General features: G+C 30.7%; 1 protein-coding gene across 1 annotated transcript in view; it reads left to right on the top strand.

Moving 5' to 3' along the window:
* Positions 1-22492, top strand: part of LOC143250847 (protein argonaute-2-like) — a 137648-nt gene that overhangs the window by 106977 nt on the left and 8179 nt on the right. The window contains exons 14-18 of the mRNA XM_076501938.1: positions 3275-3459; positions 6845-7004; positions 7335-7425; positions 13270-13464; positions 21186-21422. Coding sequence (XP_076358053.1) covers positions 3275-3459; positions 6845-7004; positions 7335-7425; positions 13270-13464; positions 21186-21422 — 868 coding nt within the window. The remainder of the gene's footprint in view (positions 1-3274; positions 3460-6844; positions 7005-7334; positions 7426-13269; positions 13465-21185; positions 21423-22492) is intronic.

Raw genomic sequence — 22492 nt, forward strand, 5'->3', positions numbered from 1 at the left:
TAAATGCATTCATACGTTGTTACATATCAGTTTGTATAACTTTTAGTCATTGGTTCAAAGATTCTTACATTTTTAATGTACAGCTTTTTTTTCGTTATGAATCAACATTTGCACAAGAGATTTTATGTTCCTGAACCGTTACCAATAAACATTTTATTGAGGTTGTCAAGTTCCTAATGTTGTATAATTCACTTTTAGTGTAGAGATGTTGAAAAATATCAACTTTAGCAGATGTTTATATAATTATACTGTAGTATAACTGGCCCACAGAGCACAAATCTCTAAGTAGCATATCAGTATTTTGCAAAGTAGTGACATTTTCATTACCATATATTACTTATCCTTTTTATATATTATCACTGTTTTCTCATACATGCTTAAATTAAAGTTACTGTTTTTAATACACAGCAAAATAAATAAAAATATGCATCAAAACTGTTTTATAGTATTTACAAGGTTATGAAAAGAAATTGTACTTGTTAAGCCTTGCACTAAGCCTTGTTGATTTCTCAGAGGCAGAGATGAATCAATTTTTGTCTTTTCAAGTATCCATTGTAGAAAACCAGAAAATTATTACTTACCAGAGCAGCACATTACAAACTAGTGTAATTTCCCCTGAATTTCTAAGTAAGTTAGATGTAGATTAAATAATGTATAATTTCTCTTTGGAGCTATGCCTTCATCTGTCATTTAGAAATAACTAATGGGTTCATGTAGTTCAAAATATTCTCTTTCTGTTGGTTAGAAACATCTTAGAGAGGTAGGTGCAATTGAGAAAGTGGCAGGTTTTCTAAATCTATTATCTCATCAAATGAAAAAGATAGAGTGTTCGTACTTTATATTCTAGCTTGTGAATCTCTTAAATTTGATATTGTAATTGGTTAGACATTACAGACATGAAATCAGAGATATAATGTTAGTTGCACAAATAAACGTAAGCATGCATTGTGAATCAGAGGAATGAATTTTAGCAATTTTTTAAAATATATTTTTGAAGAAATTGTATGATACATAATATTAAAGTTTAAATTATAAATTAAACTTTTTTGATAAGTTTAATGAAATAAATTAAAGATAGTTATTTAAAGAAATATAGTTCTCTAAAACATGCACACTTGCAAAAAGGTTAACTCCCCAGTAATCTGCATTTATTGTTTTTTAAAACTGAGAATTATAAATATACTAAACTAAATTTCTGCACTCATGGATAAGGCCCAGCATGGCCAGGTGGATAAGGCACTTGACTCATAATCTGAGGGTCGCAGGTTCGAATCCCTGTCACACCAAACATGCTCACTCTTTTAGCCATGAGGGCATTATAATGTGTTGGTGAATTCCACTGTTTGATGGTAAAAGGAGTAGCCCAAGAGTTTGCAGTGGGTGGTGATGACTAGCTACCTTCCCACTAGTCCTACACTGCTAAATTAGGAACGACTAGCACAGATAGCCCTCAAGTAGCTTTGTCTGAAATTCAAACCATACCAAACCCTTGGATAGAAAGATCCAACCCTATGTGTGCCAAGGTCAAAAGGTGCATATCAATATATTTTACAACTGTATTCAGAGTATAAGGTTCTGTACAAATTTAACTTAAGTACTCAAAATTATCATTGTTATCATACCTGCTTTTCAGACTAGTCTTCTACTCGTAGACATCTTTTGCTGCATAATAGTGCATGTTTTTTGAATATTCAAACTTTATTTTGATGATTTAAAACTACATCAAAAATAGTATGTTTACCTTACAATAATTTTTTTTTTTTTTAACTTCGAGCAAAGCTACATGAGGGCTATCTGTGTAACTGCAATAAATAGACATGTAGATTCGAGAATGAAAAATTAAATATCATTTGTTAAGCCAAATCAAAGGTAACTTTATCTTTTATATATAACAGAAGCATCAGTATCAATTTTCTAATACATGTATGTGAAAATTTGACATTTGCTCTTTGTAAAGAAAATGTGATGGTAAAACTGTTTTCGGCATAATGAGACATTTGATAATTAGTTCATCCTTTGCATATGGAGGTTTGGGAAACTGTGTTTTCTTTGTTAAAGATCTGTGAAAAATATTGACTATAAGGTACAGTTTTATAAAGTGATATAGCAACAGATTAATAAATTGTACGTTACAAACCAGTATATCGAGAAATATTTTGTACCGGTAAAATATTTGAAATATAACTTAAAAAGGGAAGAAAATATGAATTATTATATCACTGAGTTTGTTTGTGTGCGAGGCAAAACAAGTTTAAAGAAATGTTTATTTTCTGAAAAATAAAAAGTATGACACTTTCTTTTTATGGTTGATTAACTTATTTGGTAAACACTAACATTTGTAATTTATTGCCATTGGTGTATGTTTTAGTTTTACCCTTACATGGCATTATAATTTCTCTCACCATTACAAATGTTAACTGTGTCTGATCAGCTCATCAAAACTTGCTGTGGATACACAAAAGTTGTTATAATGGTGCTATCTAGTAGATTCTTTTTTTATATTAAGAAATAGTAACTGTATATTATGCATTGAAAAGGGAGAAATTTGCATTTGAGAAAAATTGAAAGTACAGATCAAGCATTTCTAGCTACTTTCTTATGTTTCATATTCTTTGAAATTACATGACCCAAATGCAATACCTTGTAACTTATTATTAGAAATTATGTATGACATGTGAAAAACAATTGTGTAAAAATTGAACATTTTGTTTCACTAAAAAGAAAAATTTAATTACCATCTGTATTACCTTTAACATCAGGTTTTAACTTTATTGTTCCTAGTTATATAGTATGCACTCTCATAATAATAATAATATGATCAATGATTGTTTAATTATAACATTATTAGCACATATATTTCACACATAACAGTTGCAAGTCATTTTAGCTAATATTGTAATATAACTTTTAGTGTAAATTACAGTTCTCTTACATTTAGAATGATTCCAAATTTAAAAGAATAAGTTTGAGTTCCTTGCTTTTTCTGAAGCATTTAAATTGTAAAAAGAGCTCAACTGTATATTGTTTATATTTTATATAGATCTGATACATAAAAAACAAGTTTGAATGGTTGTAAGATTATATTTACCAATTTCTTAATTTTCAAATAATTGTCAACATATCAAACACATGAAACTATTGTGAAAGAAATATTTCACTTTCATAAAATAAAATCACATGAAACAGGAATTCTGTGACTTTTTTTTCATTTGTCTATATTAAGTGACTTGTATTTTTTTAAAATCTATTATGTTCTGATTTATTTACTCACTAGAAATTTCATCGAACAGCTTCAGAAAATAAGTAATGATGCAGGAATGCCAATTAATGGACAGCCATGTTTTTGTAAATATGCCACGGGACCTGACCAGGTGGAACCAATGTTTCGTTACCTCAAGTCCTCATTTCAAGGACTCCAACTTGTTGTTGTTGTTTTACCTGGAAAAACTCCCGTGTATGGTGAGTTTAATAATCTAATGTCTATTGTAGTCTGTGGTTTTAAAAACTGAGAATAAGTAACATATGTATCATCCTCTTGGAACAAACAGTACCTATTAGACACACATCAACAACAAAAGCATTGCCTGTGGGAAATCTAACTCTGCAGATATTGTTTTGTTTATTGTTATGTTCTGTTAACCATTACCTGCTCGTAGTCATTCCTCCTCAGGGCAAACTGCACACTTTAAACACCAATATATCTTACATGAACAAAAAGTTGTTTACAGTAATATTAATACATCTTATAACTACATGTAAGATTTTAATGCTCAAGGTACAGAATTTTGACTGCAGAAAATGATTCCAAAATTATTTAAGTTTTATATTACCGAATATAAGGATTTTAAATGAATGAAAGTTATATGTAAGCAAATTGTAAAAATAATATCAATATGCCTAAATACATGCACGAATTAAAAATATTTTTATGATGGATTAGATCCATTGTGGCTCAGTAGTAAGCTTAATGGATTATATTTCTACAAATGAAGATTTTGTACCCCTGGTGAGCAAATTGCAGATCCCCGTTGTGTAGCATTGTGCTTAAACAAGAAAATCTAACACTGGTTTGATAATGATATTATAATATCAAGTAAGCTTTATTAAGTGAGAAAATATAAAGAAAACAGAAAACTTAAAACCCTAGTTTATGAACGAACCTAAGTGATTCACTGTTTTGAAATTTTTTATTCACCTTGTGTTCATCCTTGTCCCATCATGTCTTGAAGAGAAGTGTTGTGTCAAGATCTCTCAGTAGCAGTGTCACATGTAGGTAGGGGCCAGAAGGATCACAGCTCCAGGATCGTAATGGGGGCTCATTAATAATTTTATTCTATGTAAAATTGCATGGGATCCAGGGCACACAAAAATTAGGAGCCCCTGTGCCCACACAACATTAAATCTACCACTGCCCAGTAGTTAAGAATATCATATCGGAAAGTTGCTGTATAAAAAGCACTATTGTTTTTAACCGAGTTGTGTTCAGTCCGTTGAATTATTGAGCCTATATTATACATACACTTAAAAATTCTTAAGCATATGCAGGTATATATATGTATATATATTCTTCTACCCTTGTAATAATCAAACTTTCAAAGACTATTCTGCTTCATTACTTCATTCCACAATAAATTCTGTAACATAATAGAGCAGAGTTTGTATATTTATGCCTTGTATGCACTTACAGAATTCCTTTTAGAGTGTTTAGACTGTCTTACAATAATTGTGCCCTGCATTTTAGGGCCATAGATGCATTATAATAGTAGAAGAGTAGTCCATGAGCTGTTGATGAGTGATGTTTGATAGTTTTTTTTTCTTATACTAACCATATTATACATGTTATTTTTACTTAAGGGTCTGCAACAAATGACAGTGTACCACTTCCGTTTGTACTTCATATGCATAATTTAAAGGTTTGAAACAGTGCTGAATTTGTGTCTGGGAATCAACTGAAATAGTAGAATTGTTAAACTGTACTTCATATAAAACTCTTACTAATATTGTATAAAAATTTGTGTATAAACTGGGTATAATTCTGAAAATGCTCAAAATATGAAAGTTTCAGAGTTAATAATTATAAGCATGTTTTTTTGGTTGTTTTTTTTAAATACGTGGGCAACTTCAAAACGTTCTGGAAGATCTTATAGCACAAGATAGTTGTGTGTTTTTATGATCTTGTGTTCTGAAAAAATGCTAAAATTGCTCTAATTACAACTTGTTTTAAAAGAGTTTGAATACAGAATTGTATTACTTTGAAAATTTTACCAAAATTTTGAGAAGCAGATTTAAGATGCAATGTATTTTTAAAAGAATACTTTAAAGTATAATATTTTATGCATATATAAAATGATTGTAAAGATGTAAGTAAGCTAAAAACATACTTGTACATTTATAAATATAATATAGTTTTCAAACTTGTATGTTCTTCTTCATATAAAGATGATCCATTAAGTGAGTTTATGTATTTGACTGTGCATTAGCATTTATCACTCAGAGTTGGCTGTCTTGGTTTCAGTAATTTTTAGTATAGTAACTAGAAACTGTCCACAATGTAAAAAAGCTATTTTGTTTCATGATTATTTGCTTGAGAAGACTGACAAAAAAAAAAAAGTTAAATAGATGGGACTTCCACTTTCATGTGATTTTTTTGTTTTTGTAACCCAGAATCAACTGATTTTGATTGGCGTAATGTTTGGTATGTAACTGCAAACTGTCTGGTGTATGTAATCTATCAGGTCATCCTGTAAGTAATGTCCAATTTTAGGTTCAGAAAAAGAGAAAGGATTTCAAACACTTTTAATGTTATTTAATCAGTAATGTATGTTCTATTATTATTAATTACTTCCTTCCAATGATTCACAAGCTTCTGAATGTCACTTCTATAAAATTATCTGGGTTTGGAGGGAAAGAATGAAGAAAGGATAGTTTTGACATCTTTTGTGTTCCAAGCTTTTTCCATCAAGATAGTTCTGTAATCTTTGGAATAGATGATTATCAGATGGAGCAAGGTCTGGAGAATAAGGAGGATGTGGAAGTTTTTCCCAGTCTAGCTCTTCAATCTTTGCAGATATGATCCTTGCTGTATGGAGCTGTGCATTATCCTGGCATAACACAACACTTTTACGATTGATCAAAACAGACCTATTTTCTTTTAGTGCAACATTCAAGTGCTCTAACTGTTGACAACAGAAGTGTGATGCAATCATTACATTGAGTGGCACCAACAATATCCCACCAAATGCTTACCAAGACTTTCCTAGCGTCGAGGTTCATTTTGGGCTGTTCCTTAGCCAGTTTACCTGTGCTGAACCATTGTCTGCAGCATGTAACATTTTTATAAAATATCCACTTTTCGTCTCCAGTCACTAATCTTTCCAAAAAGGGTGAGTTACATTCACGAGAGTGCAGAGAAGTGCAAGTGCCCACTCTGGCTCTAAGATTGACTTCTGTCAAATCATGGGGGATCCATTTTCCAAGTTTTTACATCTTTCCAAGCTGTTGCAAATGAAGGTGAACTGTTGAATGGGTTGAATTAAGCTTCTGTGTAAGTTCTTCAGCTGTGGGACGATGACTGCTTTTTGCATGTTTAGTGTGGCTGTTATTGTTTAAAAACAGTTTTAACTTGAACTGTGATTAGGATGTTCCTCCGAGCAGTTAAATTTCAATTATAAAATTTCATATTTTTGAAAATTATACTTGGAAGTCCATAAAGTAAATTAGGTATAATTTACTCATTCATATTGTGGAATAATCTTGATGGATTTTTTAAATGAGGGATGTGTTGATACAGTTATTTCATTAAATCGGAAACTCTGTTGAGCTTTTCTTATGGTTTTCATTTTAGCTGAAGTAAAACGAGTAGGTGACACAGTTTTAGGGATGGCTACACAATGTGTTCAGGCAAAGAATGTCAGTAAAACATCTCCACAAACTCTGTCCAATCTATGTTTAAAGATCAATGTCAAATTGGGAGGTATCAACAGTATCTTAGTGCCAAGTATCCGGTAAGTTTGAGCTAGTTTTAAAATACTGTTTAACCATTTGATTGCTGTGTTGAATATCTTTGGAATGATGGAATAATTTTTGTATGGGAATATGACATGCTCAAGAAAATTAATAATCAAAAACATAACATATTAAACATATGTTTAAACATATTTGTCATATTAATGGTATGAATCTACATTGGGCTAGAAAAATAAATGATACTACTGTTGGTTTTCTACAGATTTTCCATTCTATTAGAATATTATTACATTTTCCCAAAAATCTCAGTATTTTATATACCATTGTGTTAGTATACATGTAAAATTAGATATATTTCCCCTTCTTAGGCCAAAAGTTTTTAATGAGCCTGTGATATTTTTGGGGGCAGATGTTACTCATCCTCCAGCCGGTGATAACAAAAAACCTTCCATAGCAGCAGTAAGTCATTGAATTGTTTTATTGTTTTCAAGATATATACCTAGAGTTCCATAAACCATTTTTTATTATCTTCTTGAAACTATGATGGCTAAATCCAAATTGATTCCTGAAGTGTTGAGTTTTGTTTGTTTTTAGTTATAGTAAAAGTATTATTTTTGCATTTTATCATTTAAAGGCTCTTTCAATGATTGTATATTATTAAACATATAAAACTTCTGATTTTCAAATTAATAAAAAGACTTTTTAATAAAAGCTGTTACTACCTGTGCAGCATAAAAACAAATGTGACCTTATTTTAAAAATAATTGAAGAGGATAGAAAACTTTAAGCTACGTTTGTGACTGTTTGTTAGCATTTTTTCAGCAATGAAAACTTTGAAAGTTAAATTTGTTCACAGAAGAGTGACTGAATTGTGGTCTTATTTGAGTGGAAGTAATGTTAGAAAATTGTGTGTATTTTATAAAGATGTGTGCTGCTATTGTGGTGTCTGAATGAAATTTCATCAAACACTGTTGTGTCTATGGACAAACAAAACTAATATTTTTTATCGAATAGATAAGTTGAACCCACGAAATACTGCTCAAATAAATACATTTTTATTTATTTTGGGAGAAGAGTTAGGTATGATAAACATTTCTGACACTGATTATATAGCTCAGAGTAAAATATGAAGATAAAGAAATAAAAATCCTTACTGCTAATCACAAGTAGAAAATGTATACAACAGTAGTTTTAGTAAGACTCCACGAGAAATCAAAAATGTCCTTTATTGAGAGGCATTGCAATGATTGTTGGGGGAGTGAGTGAACTATACAATAAATCTAAGATTTCATCGATTTTCTTAAGCCATTTATCTCGAAAAAATACAACCATTTATTATGTATTGTTACATGAAACCTTGATCCTTTCTGTTTAAAAATGGCTGAGCATCAGCTCTCTCTTCAGGTTATACCCTTGCAATGCCAGGTAATGACAGCACGTAATGTAATAAAAAAATAATTTGGATAGTAAGTTAACTTAAACTTAAGTTCAGTCAATGCAGTAAAATTGAGGGAAACAATGGTAAGTTAAAAATTACATAAATATTTTTTGTGTGTACTCTAGGAGTTGTATCTCTCAAGAAGTTTAGAAATCATTTTTCAAAAGTAATAAACATTTGTCAGTTGAAATAGATATTTTGTTAAGATCATGGTTTGTCAACAGTATGTGTTATAAAAGAAGTTTGCTACAGTGACACAAATTTTATTCGAAAATGTCTATAATTCAACACATACAAATAACCTTACTTTTCAGACTGATTATACCAATTCATCAGAGTCACAAACAATTTAATTGCTTGAACATTACATAATGTACTTAAAGTCAAACAACACTGTGAAAAGAATCGTAGAGAATGTGGCCTATTAAGTAACTGTTATTCAGATAGTATAATAATAAGCTGGAATGTTACACTAGTAATTTAATACATTAGGAAATAAATGATTTGCTACATCTATTTCTCTTTTGAGTTTGCTTCATGACATTGCCCTAGTTTTTCTATCCACAAAGTTAGTACAATGCTCTCATCACATTCTCCTTTAATGATATATTATCACACAGGTCTCATTCAATACTGTTAAAATGTTTAGCAGCAGGAAGATAGTTATGTTTGAGCTTTATATGTGAATGGTGTTCATTAGACATTGTTAGATCTGTCTTGCCAAAATATATATTACACTTAAGCATTGCAAACAATGAAGAAAACCTTTACACTTCCAGAAATAATTTGATGTGTCAGTGGATGTACTTTACTGTTGTGAAACCGTTTAACCATGTAAAGTATTTTTTAGGGCTATGTTCAAAAGGTTTTTTTGCCAGTCAGGAATTCAGATATAGTTCTAAACATTTTAAGGTTTGTTATATTATTTTTCTCTAGTTCACAGGAACAGTTGTACAGTAATTACACATTGAATGTCAGTAACACAGAAAATTTGGTGATTTGTACAATGCTGAGTACTTAACACTCTCTATGGATAGGTCAAAGTGTACAAGTCACAACCTTTTATAAAATTATATTCAAAAGTTAATAAAACTACTTTATTTCCAATGTGTATGAATAAGCTTGGCATCAAAACATAGCTGATAAACTAAATATTAATATCATGTAAGTTTTAAGTTCTTAATATTTTAAGAAGATATTTAAAGAAATCCTTAATGTCCCATAGTACAAGAAAAATGGAATGTGTTCTCTTGGTATTCTCTCTTCTCTAACTTCACTACCCCTCTTTGAAATACAGAATGTAATGTAAGTCACACATTATATTACAAATATTATTCAAGGAAAGTTTAATTTTCATAGCCTTCAATTTTATTTGTTTACAGAGCCAAAAAGTAGAAAATCAGATCCACTTGTCATATCCACCCATTTCATCCTTTTTTCACAATAGTTCTTTTTGATATTTTATAGTATATGATTTATAACTAATAAAAAGCTAAAGTTTTAATCTATCTACCTAATATATCTTATTATTCCAGTGGTTTGACACTGTGACTGTTCTTATTACTAGGTTAGTTCCTGTCTTAAACTTAATATCTTATACTAAATTCAAGCTAACTTTTAGCATTAGACCTGTAATTAATGCAGTGTTAATACTTTACTTATACTTACAGTTCAACCTACAGGAATTCTAAATTGTCATTAATGCTGAATATGAGATCTGTAACAAACATATAGTTAAAATGTATTCTCATGATGGCTGGTATGGGTATTAACACTTTAATTAAAATTAAGTAGAGAACAATGTTTCATCTTTCTTAAGCCATCTTTAAGTAAAGATAACCTAAGAAGGTCAAAATGTTGTTCTCTACTTTATTTTAATTAAAGTGCTAATATCCATACCAGCCATCATGATAATACATTTTACTTCAAGTGGGTTTCTCGTCATCAAGGAACACATAATTAACACTGTACTTATGCCTATATCTGGAAACGTCATGAGAATGTATCTGAAACAATGCAACATGAAGTAACTCTGCGATTGAATTTTAAAGCATGGTATGTTACAATACATCTGTGTAGTTGGTAACTGTATAGTGACCTAAACCAACACATGATACTTTTGAAATTAAACCTACAGCTTAGCAATTGATATTTCTGTACTTAAATCTACATGTAATTGTATGGTGAATTAGTGAACACATGATACTTTTGAAATTAAACCTACAGCTTAGCAATTGATATTTCTGTACTTAAATCTACATGTAATTGTATGGTGAATTAGTGTTTATACTAAATTTCTTGCTTCATATATGCCTTGTTTGTTGCAGTTGTTGGCAATCATAGTCCTAAATCTAGTTCAGTCTCTGGTAGCCTGCAGAAGGTGTATTGCTATTTTTCATCTGGTCACTGATGTATTTGAATCTATATCTTCCTTCACTCTTCTTCCATCAGTCATACCTGTTATTACAATGTGCCCTTTACCCTAAATTCTAATAATATGTTCTAAAAACTGAAATTCTTTATTACTTTTACAATATGCCACTGAATTTTAGGACTTGTAAAACCAACAACGAGAATTATGTTAGTTTTTCTTTCCATTCTTTCATGTTTTGACTTAAAGAAGAAATTATTGTATTTTAATATTAAGAATTGGTCATTAAAAACAACTACTCACTGCACATGAGATAAAAATGACAATGTAACTGTAATAGGGCTGTAATAATATGTAAATGAAGGATTTTTCATATAGCTTTTAATATAGTACTAAATTTATCTCATTGGTCTATCTGTGTGTTTTACGTGCTCTGAAATTCTTTAATGTAGTTTTTAGCGTCCTACCTCCATTATGGAATATATTCCACATTTTTATTTCAGTTTATATTTTGTGCTTTAAGTCAATGTTGAATAACTAATATTTGTCCCTTTAGAAGTAATGTGTGTTTTTAAAACACTTTTTTTTCCAATAATCACATATTTATATAAGAATGAATTAAATAACTACTGTCTTGAGTCAGTTACTTCTTACTAGTAAAATATATTAGTCATGTGAAATAGATATCTTCTGATTTCTTTTTTTTTTTACACTGAATATTGAGAATTTCGTTTAGAGCCTTGTATTAATCATTACTGTTAACAACATTTTAATACATTTAACCCTGTATGAATGGCATTGCTGAATTAAACTAATTCCTATCTCAGTAAAGCTATACATAGTAATAGTTAACTATGATTCCAGATTTTCTATATATATCTTTGTAAAATTGGCACGCTTTTAGTAAACATTAAGTCTTTTGTACATAAAAAGCCAGATTTTTTAATTAAGTATTTTTACAGACTGACGAGCTGAGTCCAATGTGATGTTTACATTAGAAGTATAAATATTTTTTCTTTTTACAATTTCTATATTTCATTTGCATAACCTCTAGATCACCTTAAATATCAAAAGTCTGTCAGTAAAACTTCATATTTTATCTGTTATTTTCTCCACTTTAATACCAACTAGAAAAACAATCAACAGTGTAGGAAGAAATAAATACTTGAAAAATATAAAATACATCTATATTATGTCTGCTTGTTTTATTTTTAAGTTTAAGAAAAATTATAACACATCCACTATTTATTCTTACAACCACATCTAATAGACATTTTATTGTCGGGTTTCATTTAGTTCTATTACTTTGCAGCTGCACGTAGACCCTAGAGTATGCCCAAAGTGATTTATCACGATTGGACAGCTTTCTTCAAATAAAAATTCAAATTGAAAACATGCTGTGTCAGATTACCGTTACACCTCACAGAAATGCACGTGCTATGAAAGTATCATGAATAATTGTATTTAATTATTTTCATCTAAGTTTTCTTACCTAACATTGATAACTTGCTTCTTTTTGTTTTCTACAGTTTTGGTAATTTCATAACAAAAATACATAAACATTCTCCGATTCCCCACTGTACACATCACAAGGTAAACATGAATTCTAGATTGTATGTGTGATAAAGTAAGGTAAATTCCCAAAGACTGTACCTATATTTTGAATGTTCAAAAAAAAACTTGAAAATGGAATAAGGTAACATTCATACTACATATTTAAAGTGTCAGTAAAAGAAAACCATGTTTCAAGAAATTTTCTTCACAACACAGTCATGTATAACATGGCTGCATTAATTTATCTCCTGCATGTTAATTTCTTTTAATGAAAAGGTTTTTTATTGAAATCTGCTTAACCCCAACTGTGTTAAATGATTAAATTTGTTATTCAAAACATTTTCTCTTACTTATAATGGGGCAATTTGTTTGTTTGTTTTTGTTACTAATAGAAATAAAAAATGACAATAACGAACAATTTTTCTAAAGTATGTATGTGGTTTGAGGGATTGTTCATGTTGCTGTATTTTATATGAGAGAACAAGTATGTATCTTGAGTTGTAGGTTTCTTTGTATTAAAAGTTTCAACACTGAATTCAAGTATCACAGAATTATCATTGTTTAGTTGCAGATTTAAAGTTGATACTAATGAAATTGTATGCATAGTGCAGTTGTGATTATTTCAATGCTGTGATAAATTTCCTAAATATTGTTCTAAAAAAAAAGTAGTTATTCTGTATTTTATTAATCTCATTAGCTTATTGAATCTGTGTATTATGTTTATTGCAAAGAAACGTTATAAACATCAATGAAAAAACAAATTGCACAAGTCCTTGTTACACTTATTTCTGGGTAAGTTATATATTGTAATTTAGAAAATTTACTATTTTATAAAGTAGCAAACACAGGTGATAAACAGGTGGAAAAGGTGATAAACTGTAAAAACATTTTCTGTAAATATATTTAAGAGGAGATCAGTATTTCTTGTATTTTTAACTAGGTAGTAGGAAGTATGGATGCACACCCAAGTAGGTATGCAGCAACGGTAAGAGTACAGCAACATCGACAAGAGATAATCAAGGACCTATCAAACATGGTGAAAGAACTCTTGATCCAGTTTTATAAATCTACTCATTTTAAGCCAAATAGAATAATATTTTACAGAGATGGTGTGTCAGAGGGTCAGTTTCATCAGGTAAGCCATATTTAATCATAGGGTTGTTACATTGTTATTATTATTGTTGGTTTTTGTGTAAAACAAAGTTGTTTAACCTTTAAAGTTCTTTTGAAAGATTATTGCTGGAAGAGACAAAACATTGTGCCAAAATAAATATACTATCCCACTGGTAGCTGTATTTTGAAACTATATAATAATTGAGTACCTCGTAAACTGAAAGTAGTTGAATGGTTTCTTTTTTGTCTGATAAGCTAAATTAATTGTTCTATCATTTTACAATAACATATTGTGTAAATTGTTATTATTGGTGACCTGTCAAAATACATTAGTTGTACTATTTGCACAGTATTTTCTCTTTTGCTAAATGAGAACCATTTTAACACTACAAAATATTTAAGCATTAAGAATACCACTTTAGTGTTTTCAAACTGTTTGTGAGTATTAATAAGCAAAGATACACATTTTGGGTTCACTCTGTATTTCAAAATGGAGTTTATTATTCCTTCAAACCAGGCTTTGATATTTTGTACAGCAACACCTTAACAGTATGCTATGTGTGTTTATGCCTAATATACTTTTAATAACATGCATGGTATAAATACAGTCTTCATTGATAAAGGTACCTCTTCTGTTTATAAAACTTCAAACTTTATTCTTTGAAATTTAAATTATACAAATGATTCACTACTTACCATTGAATGCATAAAAATTCCCCAGAGTCTCTAAATAAATCATTCCTCTATGTTCATTTATTGTGTTGAGAAATAATTTTGCCAAATACTAAACACGTTCTTCTTTTTGTTTGCTTTGAATTTTGTGCAAAGCTACTTGAGAACTATCTGCACTTCTTTTGTCAACCAATTATGCCTTTCAACATTGTGGTAGATACAAATGTCCTTTCAGGTCGAAGTGTATTGTTTTATCTGGTTCATAGTCTCTCATTTTTAGCTGTTTTGTTGATGAACATAATCAGTCATTGTTTCCTTGACTTTCCTCTTAGTTATAAATTGTTTTGTTGCTGGTAGTTACTCTTGACCTGTTTGCAAAAAAATGGCTGACCATTTCAGTCTCTGCTTTTCTATATATTTCAGTAATAGTCTCATTTCTGCTGTTGTATGATTGTTTTGTATCTGTCTTTGTCTGGACTGGTCATGTTGACAGCTTTATGAAGGCACATCAGTTCATGTGATGTTATTTTTGGTTCATTTCTTTCACTGAAAATCTATGTTTGGTATTGGTATGCTTTTATTAGTCTACATACAATGTTGAAAAATGTTTTTTTTTCTTTCAAAAAGAATGTCATTGAGACAGCAAGTATCTGTTAGGTTAATTCTATCACAATGGGTCACAGGCCATGCCATCTCGTTTGTTGACTTGCATTCAAAATTTTATTGAAGTACTATTTTATGAATTTATGTCAGTAACTTTTGTATTAAATTGAAGATTATATTTTAGTATTATGTTATTTAATTTCTTCATTTAAAAGTAAATATTAAAAGAACACTTAGCTATTCATTTTTGTATGTCATGTGGTATGTTGAATGGATCATTGGTTCAAATTAGGAACTCAAGTGACTGATATTTAAAAGCTAAAATATAAAATAATAACTTTGTATTTTTCTATTTTTGAGATATGTTTTATGTACTGAATTAAACACACTGGTCCTGTTCACCTCATTCCATTTTTGGAAATGGTCCCTTATATACACTTACTTCAATATATGAGATGTGAATAACCAATCAGAAGCTCAAAATGTCTCCATAGTCTCTTTCTCAGCCATTTTAAATGGCTAAGAAGCCATCTTGTTCTTCTGAGCCAATATTTCAAGGATATATGTTGTATCTTTAGTCCACATGAAATTTCAGAATTTTTCAGACAAAATACAGCTTGGTTACTAATCTTTACAAATTATAATGCAACTCTATGGTATCACTGTAGTTATTTAGGATTTTTTGGCTATTTCAGTTGTATATATAAAACCTAAAAAAAATTATTTTGTTTTACATCTTCCATGTACAAAACTTGAAAAGGCTTTAGCAACCTATGGCAAGCATCAAGTGAGTTCAAAGGTCATCATAACTAGAATATATAATGTGTGTCTGTTTGTGTCTGTTGTTACAGTACCACTGTAAATTTAATATAAGTATCAACCATTATGGCTAACCTCACAATTGCATATTCTTAACTTTTTCTAACCTCTTTAACTTGCTATATCTAAATGTATTTATAATATCTAACAGAAAAAATATATATAAATAGCTAGCCCTCTAGCAGCAACAATAGCTAGCCCTCTAGCAGCAAAGTTATGTAATTAAACTAATCATAACTATCGCTTCTAAAATAATCAACTTTTAACACGTTATTAAAACTAAAATGATCATTGCATATTAAATCACTAAATAAAAAACAAAGTTGAAGGAATTTCAACAATAAATATAAGTGCACAGTTCATTTATTTTAAAATAATATTACAACAAGTCAAATATATATATATATAAATGTTCATTATACAATTAATTACCACAGTTGTTTAAATAATCCTATCTTTTTTTGTGAAAGCCTGCATAGGCTGGTTCAGTTTCTTTTAGAACACAATTGACAATAATTTTTCTCTACTGCTATGTTACACTGTTAATTACCATAATGGTATCAAGAACTTTTAACAGTTCTCTTTTCATCAGAAGTCCACACAGGTTTGTTCAATCATGTGAGAACACAGTTGAAAAGACAAATTATTCTTCTCTACTCTGTTGTTACAATAATACTACAATAATTTCCTTTCAGAAAAAAGCTGTTATATACTCTTTACAGCTAAACTTTAACAACACAGTGTAGATCGATTTGATTATATCTCTCACTAACTTTGTCTTGTTTTCACATAACTTATTTCAGTCTTCTCACTGTATAAACTAAACAGTATTTTCATGTTATTCTCAAAGTAATTGGTTGTGTATATCTTAAATTAAGCTCCTCTTCGAGAAAAATATTTACAATATTTTTTATTTTATGTACAAAGATTGTTCACAATTCATGCACAAAGTACACTCAAACACTCTGTACCAGCATTTGCAGTCCCCCAAAAGTATAACGGCCACCTCATGAACCCTACACTGTCAGTTTAACACCTCTGGATGTATGCAAGGGGTTGATGAACTCCTTCCCATAGAGATATCTTTGCAACTTCTACATGGCAAGTATGATGGCCACACACACTCATTCCATCACAGACTAATTTTTCTCACTACTAAACAGTTTTTTTAATCTTCCATTACTGGAAACAGTCTTTCTTTATCTCATTGTAAGAGCATTGCTCCAATTTCAGTTTCTGAAACATTGACCTTAGAATGCCATGTTTCATCGAAACATTGACCTTAGAATGCCATGCTTCATCATTAAGGACTTACAAATTTCCTAACATCCTTTAACATCTGGAGTGCCATCTTCTGTGGCTTCTCCCACTTCATTTTATTGAGTATGTGTTTCTTGGTCAAGTCAGTCAGTGGAGAAGCAACTTCCTGTAGTACCCCACTAACCCTAAAAAAGGAACTGATTTGCCATTTAGTTATCAAACCTGGTGCGTTTTGCATCTGAGTCACCTTCTCTTCTTACATGGTAAATTGTCGGTTGGCCACTTTGGATCCAACAAAGTTCAGCAAAGAACAGCAAATGTAGCACTAAGACTGCCTAAAGATCAAACCTACTGCCCTCACTGACCCAAACAACTCTCTTGGTTTTTTTAGGTAGTCTTCCTATCTAACTGTGTGCATCAGAATGTCTTTCACATAATGCTCAGTGTTAGTGATCTTGTGCAATATCATCTTCATTATGTGGTTGAATAACACTGCTTAGTTAACAAATCATATAGGATCCATTTGAATGGGTAGCATCCACCTTGTGTTATAGAGGTTGTCTTCTCACTGGATTCAGCCTCAATTGGAATCTGCCAGTAACCTATATTGTGTCAATTTTTGAAAAGATTTTGGTCCTATCAAATTTCTTCATAATAGCCTCTGGGTTACCCATAGGTTTGGTGTCAAAGTTCATAATGAGGTTCAGCTTCTGTAAAGATATTTAGAAGCAGTTTGAGCCACCTCTCTTTTTCAGTTACCATTGGTGAACAGTAGGCTAACCTTGAAGGCTGAATAGTTCTAGCTTCTAACATTGCCTCAACTTCTTGGTTGATTAGAAGTCTCATTGCATAAAGCATCTGGTATGGTTTCACTTTAACTGGAAGAACTAAAATCTTAAAAATATCCTTGTCCATGCAAAAGTGAATTACACCCTATCTAGTATAGTTGTCATCCATATAATAAAGGTTGTTGTCTAACCTGCAAGTTTATAGAAACCTTCAACTCCCCTTCTGACAGATATGACCACAAACACTTTAAGATTTCTAAATACATTGCTTGCACAACACAACATACCATTTATCTAACATAGCATACAGAAATGCAATAATAAGTATGTGGAACAGACCAAAAGAACTTAAAGAGAATTTCTACAACCCTAAACATTCAATTAATCACCAAAAAAGTCTTCTCTGTTGCCGAGTTAACTTGAACCAACCCAGTTATTTTATTATCTGTGTAACTTTCATTGGTTATATAAACGTTTAAAAACTGTAGCTAAAAGAGAGAGAGAGATGAGAAGGCTATTGGATTACAACTTTAAATACTGTTTAACCTTTTGGAACAATTCTAGATCCTCAGTCAGTGATTTCCAATTATTTGTTCTCTGTCAGAAAACTGTTTTGTCCGTGTAAGATGGATTTTCAATTTTTAACCTTAATCTTTTTAATAATATTATTTGTTTATGATAATTTCCATGCTATTTTAATTATGCAGTCATGTGAGAAAATTAGGACACTCAATGAAAGCCTGTGTATTTTTGCAACATTTTTGGATATATAGATATTTAATCTCAATTTTAACAATATTGAGAGATTATAGGAATATAACTAAATAATTAAAACTGAAGAAAAGACTTTTCAAGATCTTCAGTAAATGTAATTCTACAAAAATGCATATTCTAAAAAGTTAGGATGCCCACACATTTATTCCCACTTAAAATGGCTCAACTCACACACAGGTGTATTGCATCAGGTGCACATGATTAGAAGATTATTACTCAGCATTTTTAATGAGGCTTGCCCTATTTAAACCTCAGAAATTTAGTTTGGTGTGCTCCTGACTGTTGAAGTGAGAGTGAGCACCATGGTGATAGCAAAAGAGCTGTCTGAGGCCTTCAGAAATAAAATTGTAGCAGCTTATGAGTCTGGTAAGGAATTTAAAAGATCCCAAAATATTTGAAATCAGCCATTCCACTGTCCGGACAATAGTGATTGCACAAGTTTAACTTGGATGGGAGGTGTGCAAGGAGGAAAGCTTTGATCTCTAAGAGAAACATCAAGGCCAGACTGAAGTTTGCCAGAGAGAATGTAGACAAAGACCAGGACTTCTGGAATAATGTTCTTTGGACAGATGAGTCCAAAATTGAATTATTTGGACACCAGAACAGAGGACATATTTGGCATAAACCAAATACAGCATGGAGGTGGAAGTGTCATGGTTTGGGGCTGCTTTTCTGCAGCAGGATCTGGACAGCTCACAATCATAGAATCCACCATGAATTCTACTGTGTATCAGAGGGTGCTTGAGGATCATGTGAAACCATCTGTATGAAAATTAAAGCTGAAGCAGAACTGGACCCTGCAACATGACAATGACCCAAAACATACCAGTAAATCCACCAAAGACTGGCTGAAAACTAAGAAATGGAGTGTCCTGGAATGGCTGAGTCAAAGCCCAGATCTTAATCTGATTGAGATGCTGTGGGGTGACTTGAAATGGGCTGTACATGCAAGAAACCCCTGAAACATCTCAAAGCTGAAAGAATTCTGCATTGAGGAGTGGGGCAAATGTTCTTCAGAATGATGTCAGAGACTGGTAGATGGCTACAAGAAGCATCTCACTGCAGTTATTTCAGCCAAAGGGTGTGACACTAGCTATTAGGGGGTAGGATGTCCTAATTTTTTCTTCAGTTAGAATATGCATTTTTGTAGCATGACATTTACAGAAGATCTTAGTCTTTTCTTCAGTTTTAATTGTTTAGTTATATTTCTATAATCTCTCAGTATTGTTGAAATTGAGATTAAATATCTATATATCCAAAAATGTTACAAAAATACACAGGCTTTCATAGGGTGTCCTAACTTTTTCACATGACTGTATCTGTTTAATCAACACTTAGTGTAGTTTCCCGTGACCATTTTCCTTTTTAAAACAGTGTATCTCTAACTTCTGTATACCTATCATTCTTGTTTATGGTAGCATTGCATTGAAAATGAGAAACACTTATAACAGTATATTGAAAGTTATCCAAACGCTACTATATTTCATGGAGGCTTAAATGATGTCATTCAGACTTCACTTTATCTCACTTTGTTTACACAGTCATTCCCAGTTTCTACCAGAAGAAGAAAGGTCTTCCTTTCAAAAACACTTGGGTAATATGGTAAAATTTTTGTGTTAAATTGATTTCTTAAACCTTTGTTTTCTGACATCATTTATGCTAATTTTATACAGTGTAATTTTAATACATGCAAGAGCATTTATCCATGTACACTTGTGTATACATACAGTATTCTGCATTGTCATAAAAACTTATTATATCCTAACATCTGCTTGTTCAAGGAAGTAAACTTTACGAGAAGCATATTGAGAATTATCAGATTTTATTTATAAAATGATTTGTACAAGATGTCTCAAAACAGTGTCATGCTGTGTAACTAAATTTCTTTTCTTGTAAACCAACAGTAGTTTTATTTCTCATATTTTTCCTTATCTCAACAATAAATAATTGAGGATTTAATAAAATGTATGTCAGTGAACAGGATATTGTGTGGAACAATGAACACTTCATTTAGGAGTTGGCTTGACATAAAAAAATATTGAACACGTTTGTTTGTTTTGAAGTTTTGCACGCTCTTGAAACTTCCTAAATAAAATTTGATTTTCATTGAACCTATGGTGTAATTAGTCCACTTAGGGCATGTAGTTTTAAAAATATATTAATTTTAAACTTGGAGTTTATGAAGTTTATAATTACCATGTATTAAATAATTTAAGCCCTCTTAATAGTGGTTATGTATTAAGTTGAAAAGTAATTTCAGTTATGATGCTGACTTATTAGGAAAATGCTCACTAAGGAATTGTGATAAAAGTGAAAGGATTGAAACTTTTATGGATAAGTTGATAGTAATTTAGGATACTTTTGCTGAGGTAGTCATTTCATATACTTTAAAAAAAATATTATCTAAAAAAATTACTTAAATCATTGCAACAATATGTTTAAAAAATGGTACACGAATTGGAGAAAATAATTCCTGTAGCCTGTATTGCCCAATTCCTCAAATCATTGCAACAATATTTTTAAAAAATGGTACACGAATTGGAGAAAATAATTCCTGTAGCCTGTAATGCCCAATTGCTTAAATCATTGCAACAGTATTTTGAAAAAATGGTACACGCAGGTCTTAAAAATTTTCAGTTCTTAAGATGAATAAAGAAAATACTGATTGGCTCTGCTCCTACAATTAATAACAGTTCATGAATGTGCTCTCTTATTTCTATTTCCAACAAAAACAGTAACAAGCTATCTTGTACTGGTTTTATATCTATTTAATGAATAATAATTGATGAAAATAATAACTATTCAAAAGTTTTAATATCTTCTGCAGGTTTTAGCCCATGAATTGATGGCAGTTAGAGAAGCATGCATGAAGCTTGAAGCAGACTACAAGCCTGGCATTACCTTCATTGTTGTTCAGAAGCGTCATCATACGCGTCTCTTCTGCAGTGACAAAAGAGAGCAAATAGGGAAAAGTGGTAACATTCCAGCTGGTACCACAGTAGATGTTGGAATCACACACCCAACTGAATTTGACTTCTATCTCTGCAGTCATGCTGGAATTCAGGTATGAGTGCAAAATTTATTGGTTCATAATATCTATAAACCATTGACTGTATAAAGGTGACTGAAATACATTTAACTTATGTTATCTCAGGATAACTCTTGTGAACCAACCACTCAACAATATGGCATATCAGTATTTGTTTCTTAACTAAAAAAAAGTATTAGTTTTATTGGATAATGTAATAATACAATTGGTTCTTCTGAGCAAGTTGTGATATCATTGGTGTGGATAAGATTAGTGTAGATTTGTTCAGTATTTAGTTCATGCATGTTGTGTATTTACATTATGAACAAGAAAGGTTTATGCATATTAAAATATGGCAGAATAATGTTTGGATACTTTAGCAAAAATATTTTTTTAAAGACAAAGTATCACTGTCTTTGAATATCACATCACATAATTATAAACGATAGATTGAAGGCTGAAGTTGTTTAAAAATGGCATTTTATTAAAAATTGATGCACATAAGGAAAAAGTACTTTAAATTGAGTAAAATTCATAAAATTCACCAGTAGGCCAGCAAATATATTTATGGCAGTATTTCAAGTAGAAATGAAATGACTTCCATTGTAAATATTGTTTTGTTACTCACTTGTAACTAAGTTTCTGTATTATAGACCTTTGTCTTTTTATTTTTGCATTCATATTCACAAAATTAATGGTATTTAAAAAACTTTCATCTGGAAAACTCTTCCATGATTAAATAAATATTACATTTGAAGAAAACAAAAGTTACTGACAATGTTTGTCCCTCCAGTGATTCTTTGGGAATTTATTGCAATGCTTCCACTATGACTACATTTGTATTTTGTTGTGTGTTTCAGATGTATATTTAAATTGCTTTGTTAAATTGTAGGAAACCAATTTTTTGGAATGTAAAGTAGTGTGATGCACTTCAGTAAAAAGACATAACACTACAAATTAATAGTAAATCCAGTAATGTAGTGGAACCACTTGCCTGGAACACAGTTCCTGCTATCTTACCTTTTTGCATGTTTAAAATAAATGCATCTAGTAATAAAATAATTTTATTAGAAATATAGCGCTTTATAGAATTAAACTTGTATCTT

This window comes from Tachypleus tridentatus, chromosome 5, assembly GCF_004210375.1.
Source record: "Tachypleus tridentatus isolate NWPU-2018 chromosome 5, ASM421037v1, whole genome shotgun sequence".
In the NCBI taxonomy this organism is placed as follows: Eukaryota; Metazoa; Arthropoda; class Merostomata; order Xiphosura; family Limulidae; genus Tachypleus; species Tachypleus tridentatus.